Source organism: Peromyscus californicus, unplaced genomic scaffold, assembly GCF_007827085.1.
Source record: "Peromyscus californicus insignis strain IS unplaced genomic scaffold, ASM782708v3 Scaffold_11__1_contigs__length_118956290, whole genome shotgun sequence".
Taxonomy (NCBI): Eukaryota; Metazoa; Chordata; class Mammalia; order Rodentia; family Cricetidae; genus Peromyscus; species Peromyscus californicus.
The window spans coordinates 96,987,338-96,998,145 of record NW_026294402.1 but is presented as its reverse complement, the minus strand read 5'-3'; the positions used below and the strand labels follow the sequence as shown (position 1 = coordinate 96,998,145).

Sequence of the window (10,808 nt, the reverse complement as noted above, 5' to 3'; positions counted from 1 at the left end):
AAGCCAGAAATCAGCAGCGAGAGAGAGGAAAGGAGTCTATAGCACACATGGACCCCAAACAGTCCAGTTATGAATAAGCAGTGACTAGGGAAATCAGGGAAGGGATTTTTCAAAGTCCTAAAATGAATGAAAATTAGATACGGCATAGCAGAATATGTAAGATACATCAACCATAGTTATTTGAGGGAAGTTAAGGACAAACTCATGTGATCATCCCAATGGATGCAGAAAAGTCTTTGTCAAAATTTAACATCTTTTCCTGAAAAAAGTCCTACACCAATAGGTAGATCATGACTCTACATACTAAAACTCCATTACAAACCCATAGCCAACATCTGACTGAACAGGGAAAATCTGAATCAATTTCCTCTTACATGTGGCAGAAGATAAGGATTCCCACTCTCACCACACTTACTCAGTGCAGCACTTGAAATTTAGGCTAGAACAATGAAACAAGTAAAAGAAAAAGGGATACAAATAGAAAAGAAATTATGTGCTGTAGATGATACCATCATCTGCTTAGACGATCCTAAGGCTTCACTAGAAATTGTTTAGATCTGTCCAAGTCACAAAGCATCAGGATGTGTGCGCACAAACACACACAAATCACTAGCTTGGGACATGGCTTAGTCAGTAAAGTTCTTGCTGCATGATGAATGCTCTGTCCCACCCCCACCCCCACCCCAAACACAGAAAAAGCATGTGGGCATGTGGGTTTTTTTTTGTTTGTTTTGAAAAGTTAAAAATTCCTTAATTTTTTATTCCTGGTACCACTACCACAATTTACAGGACAATATACCTGATGTAATGAAAAGAAAAAGAAAAAGACAAAGCTGCAACAGATAAAAGACCTCAGGAATGCACATCTAATTGACACTACATTGCATGAATCAATAGCTGCACTTTTTGCAAACTCTGGCTATGACAGTCCTGAACAAGAAGGGTTTCCTGTTTAAGCTGCAGTAACTCTTCTGACTATGGATCATCGCTCCTTCTGTGACAGATTTTTACAGTCCCTCTGATGCATTTAGGACGACTGTCTCAAAGAACCTGCAGCTTTCCTGACAACTCCTCGCTCTCTCTCCTGCTAAGAACTGGAGCCCTTTTCTGCTTTTTTTTTAAACCTTCTGCTACCATATCCACCACTTCCACCACCAGATCCATAGCCACCGCCATAGGGACTACCTGAGCTTCTTCCACCAAAACTGCCCCCTTTCATGGGCCCATAATTTGATTGCTCTTGTCCACTATAATTTCCAAAGTCATTATAGTTCCCACCACCACCATAGTTACCTCCACCAAAATTTCCTCCTTCATTGTAATCATCATATCCTCCTCCACCACCACTATATCCACTACCTTGGTTTCCATATCTTGGTTTACCACTACCATAGCTTCCTCTATTACTGTAACCAGGACCACCACCATAGTGGCCACCATCACCTCCAAATCCATTATACCCACCATCACCACCTCCACAACTACCTCTGCTGCCACCACCTCCACCACCATAGCCTCCTCTTCCACCAAAGTTTCCGCCACGACCAAAATTACCTCCACCACCTCCAAAGTTTCCTCCACAACCCATAAAGTTGCCAGATTCACCTCCACGACCTCTCTGTGATCCAGCAGACTTCATCTCTTGTTTAGAAAGGGCCTTTCCCCCTTCACAGTTATGCCCGTTAATAGTGTGGTATTTCTGAACAACAATTTTATCAACTGTGTCATGATCATCAAAAGTTACAAAAGCAGATCCTCTCTTTTTTCCACTCTGCCTGTCTTCCATAACTTCTATGGTTTCAATTTTGCCATACTTTTCAAAGTAGTCTCTCAGATTATATTCTTCTGTATCTTCTTTAATACCACCAATAAAAATTTTCTTCATGGTTAAATGGGCACCAGGCTTTACAGAATCCACTCTAGAAACAGCTCTCTTTGGTTCCACCACACGCCCATCAACCTTGTGTGGCCGAGCACACATTGCAGTATCCACCTCTTCAACACAAGAGTAGGTCACAAAACCAAAGCCCCTGGAACGTTTTGGTCGAGGGGAATCTCTCATTACCACACAGTCTGTAAGTGTGCCCCCTTTCTCAAAATGTTCTCTTAAGCTATCATCTGTGGTTTCAAAGCTCAGACCACCAATAAACAGCTTCCCCAACTGTTCTGGTTCCTTTGGATCATGGCCCTCCATTTTGAGACCGGACTCGCCTCTTCCAACTTGAGTTCCGGGCATGTGTTTGTAGTCCTAGCACTGGGGGAATGGAGACAGGATGGCCCCGATGGGTAGCTGCAGCCACTATAGCTAATCTGTAAGCATCAGGTCCCAATGAGAGACCCTATCTCAGAAAACAAAGTTGAAGGCGCCAGAGAAAAGATAACTCATAGGCTGGACATGGTGGTGCCCACCTTTAATCCCATCACTCCTAAGGCAAAGGCAGGAGGATTTTTGTGAGTTCAAGGTCAGCCTGGTCTACATTGCGAGTTCTAAAACAGCCTACATAGAAAGATGCTATCAAAAAGAAAAAAAAAAAGAAAGAAAAGAAAAAAAGCACACCCTTGATATGCACGTGAAAACCAAGAATCAATCAATGAAACCAATCAATCATCAATTGTCATTCAGTAGCTTTTCTAGAAATCCATAATGAGCTCTTGGAGAAAGAAATCAAGAAGACAGTTCCATTAGGAATAGCCTTAAACAAACAAGGACAGAGCCAGGAATAAGTCTAAGCATGTGGAAGTGAACAACCTTTTGATGAAACTTTAAAAACGACTGAGAGAGGAACCGAAAAGGTTAATAGAAGATGGAACAATCACCCGTGCAAAGGGCCCAGTACAATTAATCGTGTTAAGATGACCATATTCCTAAAAGGAGTCTCCAGGTTCAATAATCCCTATTCAAAGTACCAATGCGGTTATTCACAGGCTAGAAAGTATTCCTTGGAGTCTCAGGGAAGCGCAGAAGACCACAAACTGCGCAGACCACCACGGCAGTTCTGTGCGAAAAGAGCAACGCTGGGGTGTGTGTCGTAGTCCTGTAGGCTCCTCTGTGTAGAGCCGCAGCAACAAAAGCAGCGTGGTGCCAGCGCCAACACCCCCCGCAGCCCGCAGCCCGCCAAAATAGAACAGAGGATCCAGAAATCAACCCACGTAGCCACAGCCATCTGATCCGTGACAAAGGTACTGAAAACCCATGTTGTGGGGGAGACAGCCTGTTCAACAAAGGGTGCTATGAAAACTGGATATCCGCATTTGGATAATTGAAATTAGACTCCTGTCTCTCACCCTGCCCCAAAGCCAACTAAAAACATCCAAGTGGGAGGCCCAAAGCAGAACAACACACCTTGCAAATTAATGGGGGAGACCAAAACAGAAGAAATAGACCTTGCAGGTTAAGGGTTCTGTTTGCAGTTATACAGTTAATAAGTTCCTGTTTGTCCTGTGCAGGTTAAGCGTTCTGTTTGTAGTTAAAGGATAAATTCCTGTTTGTCCTGTGCTAAGTTCTTGCAAGCTAAGGTTTTTATTTGTAATTAAGAATAAGCTCCTCTTTCTTAGCTCTGATGCAAACTGCTTGGGACCCCCTTCATATGACATATATCCTTAGCCTTGATCCTTCCCTTTCATTCTATTTTTCTAACAGCGTGTAACAGCTAACGGTCTCCCTCTGTGAACCCTTATCTCTCCTATATAAAGAGCCTCAAGAGGCTGGCAGGGGCCGCTCTCTCAAATCCAGACTTGGGGTGAGACAGCCAGTTGGCCAGTCCGAGGTGCACCCCAAAATACAGCTTGCTTTAACTGGGCAATTGTGGATTTGTTTTTTTTCTCCTCGTGATTCTCAGGTTTAACCCAAACCTTAATGTAAGATGGGAAACATTGAAACTACTAGAAGAAAGCTCTGGGGAAAGTTAGAGGTATAATTACAGGCACCAACTCAACCGAATAGGACCCCAAGAGTTCAGGAAGTAATAAAAAGAACTGAGAAGTGAGATCTCAACAGAGTAAAAAGCTGGGCTCAGCAAAGGGAACAGAAGAGTGGAGAAAGCTTCGAAGATGGAATAATATCTCTGTTGGATAATCATCTGGCAGGAGAGGAGCATCCAGAATTTACCAAGAACTCAAAAACTGTCACAGGAAAAAAAGAACCAAACAGATAGCTTCCTAAAAGGCTCAAAAAGCCCAGTATATAAAGTATATATATATATATTATATATATATGTATATATATATAATATATATATGTACACACACATATATATACATATATATATGTATGTATTTTTATTCATGCATGTAAATGTATTTATAGGTATGGACGAATGTTTAATCTCTCAGTCATTAGTGAAGTGCTGAGCCACAGTGATATTCGAACTGACCCCAGCCAGAGGCCGTCATCAAGGACACAATAAATCCCAGTGAGAATTCAGGCGGAAACAACCCTGCACACAGCTGGTGGGAAAAGAAAAGAGCACAGTTACGTGGAAATAGTATGGCGTTTCCTCAGAACGCTCAGCTACAGCCTGTTTCTGGCGCACTGCAGAGGAGTGGTAAAAGTCCCATCACTTGGGAGGCTGAAGCTGGAGGACTGTGAGCCTGAGACCAACCTAGGTAATCAGCCAGACCCTGTCTCAAAAACACTAAGAGAGGTCTGGGGAGGTGGCTCATTGGTAAAGCGCTTGACATGATAGCGTGAGGACTAAGTTTGGATGCCCAGAACCCGTGTGAAGCCAGGAGTAGCAGGGTGTGTCTGTTATCCTGGTGTTCCTACTGGGGAGGGTGGGCCAGAGACAGAGAATCCTCAGGAACTCACAGACCAGCCAGCCTGGAGCATGAAGTAACATCAGAGAGACCCTGGCTCAAACAAGGCGGCAGCAAGGATGGACACCTGAGGTGGTCCTTTGAAATTAGCACACGCGCTGTGGTACCCACCCACCCTGACTCACACATAACACATACAGAAACACAAGAAAAACCCCAGCCTCAAATCAAAATAAAAGCAAACAAAACACTAAAACGCAGCTATCGTATGATCTAGCTAGTGCTCTAGAAGGAATGAAAGCCGGCACTCAGTGGTGGTGTCTGCACCCCATGTTTAGTTGTGGAGCAACTGGCTAAACTTTGGCCAGACCAATGAAGGGCAAATAGGGGGAAAAAGCACAAATCAGCAAAATCTGGAATAATAATAATAATAATAATAATAATAACAATGATTCTGACTGGGTCTGATCCTATGGACACTAACAAAAACGAACAAAGAACTAGTGTAATTAATAGAACAATTGAAGTCCAATGGATGATCCTTCAAAAACACAGCACATCAAAACAGACACATAGAGAAAGAGAATGCCAAAGGTCTTCTGTAATTTAAAGACATTGATTTTTAATTGAAAAATCTCCCCACAAGGAAAACCACAGGTTCCAGTGGCTTCACCAACAAATGCTTCTAAACATTTAAGGAGGGAAAAAGCCCTCATGGGCTCTCCAGCAATTCTCTAGTCACTTTCAAGGTTACCATAACCTCCACAGAGTCCAACAAGGGCCTTGCAAATGGACAACTGTGAGCCAATCTTTCCTGTGAGTGTAGATTAAAAATTCTAATTGAAAGCTGGGCGGTGGTGGTGCACGCCTATAATCCCAGCACTCGGGAGGCAGAGCCAGGCGGATCTCTGTGAGTTCGAGGCCAGCCTGGGCTGCCAAGTGAGTTCCAGGAAAGGCATAAAGCTACACAGAGAAACCCTGTCTCAAAAAACCAAAAAAAAAAAAAAAAAATCTAATTGAATCATCAACAAATCAGATCCCATGATAGAAGACAGGCATGGTGGCCTAAGACTGCACTCATAGTACTTAAGAGGCAGAGGCAGGAGGATTGCTGTAAGCTCAAGGCCAGCCTGGTTGTGATCTCCAGGCTAGTCAAAGCTACAGAGTGAGACCCTGTCTCAAAACTAAACCAAACTGTGATGTATAAGAACAATGATATATTGTGACCTGGCTGAATTTATTCTAGACATACAAGTTTTGCATTCCTTCACCCTAAAACACACGGAGATAGGAAGCATGGAACAGATACCTACTGTCTTCATCACATCTACCTGGAACAATCAGACAGGGGAAGAAACAAAAGAACGAGAGAAGAAGGAAGAAGAAGTTCTTCTCAGGCAACGTGAGGCTGTGTGCAGAAAGGCCCAACAGGGCCTCCTTATGGACCTGTGAACAGTTGAGAAGGTCATTTAGGAAGCTCACTGGATACAAAGTCCATTCACAAGAATAAATTCATTTTACAGACTAGAAACAAACAATGAGAAAACCAACATAAAGGTTGAGACCATTTACCAGAGCATCTAAACTATAGCAAGACACATGCAGAAACGGTTAGTAAGCCACACACCCGACTACTGTGACCTACTGTTTCCTTGGGAAGTGGAGATCTGTGCCCTTCAGAGACAAGATGGGGGAAGGAAGAATGGGGCTGGGAGGGTTACCAGACTTCCAAACTATCTAACACATCAGCCTACAGCATTTATATTACTATAATGTAAATATCGACATACCGTGCATTGTGATGACATTCAGTTCCTGGTTCATATTTTCCTTGCTGAGTTAGCATTGGTTTAGTTTTCTGCATACCTTTCACAAATCATTCCCCAAACTCAATTGCACTCCACAGCCTCTCAGTATTGTCCCCTGTATCAGGAAGCCTCTTTAAGGACCCCTTTCCATATAGTGGTGATGCATCTCTCAGACTATCTTCCTGTCCCTGGCCTGTGAGCCACACCCCCCTCATTTTCAGATTTCTCATTGCCAGTGTCCCAGGAGTTCCTGGCGGCCCTCCTTTCAGGGGTAGTATCACTTGGTCCATGTCCCTCACTGGATGAAACACTCCGTCAGAGAAATGGCTCAAGTGAGGTCAATTTGCTTAGAGACTTTGAATGTTTCTAAATGTTTTTAATCCTAGTCTCATCTTTGATTGGATTTCAGCTGCATGTCCAGGTTGGATATCATTTTCCGGCAGCATTGAAGGCAGAGACCACTGTCCTCTTACTTCTGGCGAGCTGTGAAGCATGAGCTGTTCCATTCCTGGTCCTTCCCAGAGAGCTGGTCCTATTGCTTCTTGGGAGGCCTGGTTTGTCTTTGGTGTTCTGGCACTCATCCTTAGGAATTTTGAATGGGTCTGTGTTCACTGCTGCTCTCTGTGTGCCACAGGTTATTTGTCATTGTTCTTTTGAGATACTGTCTTACTATGGCTTTGAACTTATCCTTCTTGCCCTCACCTCCCAGAAATGGGATTACAAGCATCCACCACCATACTCAAATATCATAGGGAATTTAAACTGTTAAGTCAGACATTTTTTCATGTCTGGGGATCTTGAGAGGGTCTTTCACTTGTGAAAGTACGGTATTGGTTATCTACGGCTGTGTAACAAATGCTCCCCAAACTTCTTGTATTCAAACAATAAACTTTTGTCACCACATGAGCTTTTAAAGATTTATTTTTATTCCACATACATGGGTGTTTTATCTACATGGAGGTGCACCTTGTGTGTGTAGTGTCCACGGGGGCCACAAGAGGGCATCAGATCCCCTGGAACTAGGATTACAGATGGTCATGAGCTGCCATGTAGGTGCTGAACACAGGTCCTCTGGAAGGGCATCCAGTGCTTTTAACCACTGACTCATCTCTCCTGCCCCACCTTGTGATTTTTATGAGCCAGGAATCAAGCAACTGGATGAAGTTGGTGGCTCTGACTTCATGAGGTGCCATTAGGAAGCTCTAGAGCAGTGGACTCTGAGGAGGATGTGTGAGGTGGCACTGGCAGGAGGGCCCAGTTCCTGACCCTGTTCACAGGGCTGCTTGAGGGGCTTTCCAACGTGGTGCCTATTTGCTTGGGGGAAAGATATAGGAGAGAGAAGCAGGGGGAAGCTCTCATGAGTCTCCGTCTTGAGTGTCCCATATTAGCTTTCTGCCACATTTTTGTTGGAAGAGAATCCTTATGTATATAGTGCCCACTTAAGAGCATGGGGATTGAGCTCTAGTGTGTGTGTGTGTGTGTGAATGTGTTTGGGGGGGCATATGCACATATGCATGGGAAAGCCAGAGGTCAACGTTGGCTGTCATTCCTCAGACACTGGCCACCTTGCTCTTTGTGTGTCCGTCTCTCATTGGTCTGGACCTCTCTGATCAGGTTAGGCTGGTTGGTCAATGAGCCCCAGGGGTCTTCTGTCTCCACCTCTGCGGTACTTCCATGATAAGCACGCACAACTGCTCTCAGTTTCTCCTTCTTCTTCTTCTCCTCCTCCTCCTTCTTTCTTTCCCCCTAATGTGGGTACTTTGGGATTGAACTCAGGCTTCATGCTCTCAGGGAAAGCTCTCACTCCAGCCCCCAGGCTCTATCACTTGAACATTAGAAGGACCAAAGAATTCATGAAAAATAGTTTTAAACAACTCCAAATACCATTTTTACAAACCATGAGATTTTGAACATGAGTGTTTTTGAGTCTGTATATGTGTGTGAGTTTATGTCTGAGTGTGTGTTTATATGTGAGTTTGAGTACATATGAGTAGGTGTTTGTGAACGTGTATGTATGAATGTACAGGCGAATGTGTGTGTGAGTGTACATGTGAATGTGTGTGTGAGTGTAGGCTTCCCAGAGGTACTCAGTCCTCACCTTTAGGACTCACTGATAGTATGTGTACACCTTTTCTTAGGGTGGTCTGTGTTCTCAAACAGGAGTCTAGTTTTTGTAAGGAAGATATAAACCAGGTGGCCGGATATGGGGAGTTGAGTGGCATCAGAGATCTGGGTGATCTCTCCCTCTAGAATCAGGTCATGATTATTTAGCCATCGATTAATCTTTGGGTAGTAGTTTTATCATGTTGTTTCCTTCCCTCTCTTTTCCTTTGTCAGTCCTGGGGTTGGCCGTAGGGTGTCATGGTGTTATGTATGTGAGGCAAATGCTCTGTCACCGTGTTACAGCCCCAGCCCTTCATGTGCTTTCAAGAGTTGGTTTGCAGGCCGAGTGGGAGCTTCCCTTTCTCTTCCCTTTCTCTTTCCTTCTGCTCCTTGGCCCTCTTGTCTGAGTAACTACAGTTGCTTCCCCCCAGGCTCTAGGACCCTCGGACTACAGTCACAGTTGAAGAGGTGACGTGGGGGCACCTGGAATGTGGTGGCACTGCAGTGTGACAAATGAGCCCCCAGAGCTGGTGGGCTCACTGCTGTCCTTCGAGGAAGTGCTGTTTGGTGTGCCCACGCATGTGGGGGTTAGAGTGATGTCAAACGCTTTCCTCAATCGCTCGTCACCTTATTTTTTAAGACAGGGTCTCTCACTGGGACTGGGCTCACTGATTGGCTAGATCGGTTAGCCAGTGAGCCCTGGGGAACCTTCTGTCTCTACCTCCCCAGCACTGGGGTTATAGATGACTGCCACATCCAGCTTTTTACATGGGTGCTGGGGATCCAAACTCAGGTCCTCTGCTTTGCATTGCAAGCTCTTTACCAACTGAGACGTCTCCCCGACCTCTGAGTGCTCTGATTCTTTTGAGGGACGACAGACCTTGGGGTTTTTGAAAAAATGACCTAAAGCGTTGATTGCATATGCTCATTTAGTGTGTGTGTGTATTCTTGTGCATGTGTGTATGTGTGTGAGAGCACACTCAAGGCACAGAGGGCATGCAGAGGACAACTTGTAGGAATTGGTTCTCTCCTCTCATGCAGGTCCTGGGGAGAGTAGACCCTGCAAAGCCATCTTGTTAGCTCTCATGTGTGACAACTGTGATGTCATCGCAGAACTGTCTGACATACTTCATACTTACTACATGTGCAGGATAGTTTTAGGTCAGCTTGATGCAAGCTGAAGTCATCTGAGGGAACTTCAATTAAGAAATTGCCTCCATAAGATTGGGCTGGAGGCACCCCCTGCTTGGCACTTTCCAGGCCTGTGTGGCAGAGGACACACATGACTCTTCACCAACATCATGGTCTGGGGGGACCACAACTATCCCGGAGCCAGCATACCAAGCCTGTGGTTTCTAGGCCCTGGCACTCGGGAGATGAAAAGCAACATCTGTGCACCATGCCTTGAGGCTGGGGCAGGCAGGACTCAACCAAGTGCCACCTATGACTCAACCAGGAGCCCATCAGGCATCAGGGGACCACTATAGTGAGCAAGTACAGGGTGGGGCAATGGAAGAGAGAGGCAGAACTGTTGATGGGCTGGGGAGAGAGGCATATCTGAAGTGGTGAGGGTGCTGAGGAACAGGCTTATGTGAATGGCCTGCCTGCCACCCCAGTCCAGTGGGTTGCTGAGGGCCACCCAAGTCTTGGTTCGAGGCTCTGAAGCAGTTGAGGGGCCTGCGTTGATGTCTGTGGCTCCTGTTGCCACTGAGGGCCTTGCAGAGGTCTGTGGCTGGGCTGCTACCTGGGTCCATGATGGTGTGTGAGGGCCATGCTGCCACAGGGGCCATGCCAATCTGGGTGGCCTGTGATGCCACCTGGGGCCAAGGTGACATCCGGGCCCAGGCTGCTGCCGGTGATCATGTCCGGGTCCGTGGTCTTGCCACAGCCAGGATCTGTGTTGATGTACAGTGGCCCATGTTGTCACTAAAGGCCACAAGGTACCTGAGGTCTAAGGCACAGCCTGTGACCATGATGGTGTCCAGGGCCTGTGCTGCCACTGGGGCCATGCTGACTTGAGTTGTCAGCACTGTCACCAGGGCTGCAGCCGAGGGCCATGTCTGGGTCCATGACCTTACAGCTGTTTAAGCTGATGTCTATGGCTCTTGTTACCACTGAGAACCATACAGATGACCAGGGTCT

At 45.7% G+C, this 10,808-nt stretch overlaps 1 protein-coding gene across 1 annotated transcript; it reads right to left on the bottom strand.

Moving 5' to 3' along the window:
- Positions 1-1,087: 1,087 nt before the first annotated feature.
- Positions 1,088-2,220, bottom strand: LOC128105428 (heterogeneous nuclear ribonucleoprotein A3-like). Its single transcript, XM_052730580.1, has one exon. It carries the CDS (start codon positions 2,192-2,194, stop codon positions 1,088-1,090), a length of 1,107 nt encoding a protein of 368 aa, XP_052586540.1. The 5' UTR covers positions 2,195-2,220.
- Between the last annotated feature and the right edge of the window lie 8,588 nt (positions 2,221-10,808).

Excerpts from the sequence above, each read along its gene's own strand:
- LOC128105428 (XM_052730580.1), bottom strand. The coding sequence starts at position 2,194 with ATGGAGGGCCATGATCCAAAGGAACCAGAACAGTTGGGGAAGCTGTTT.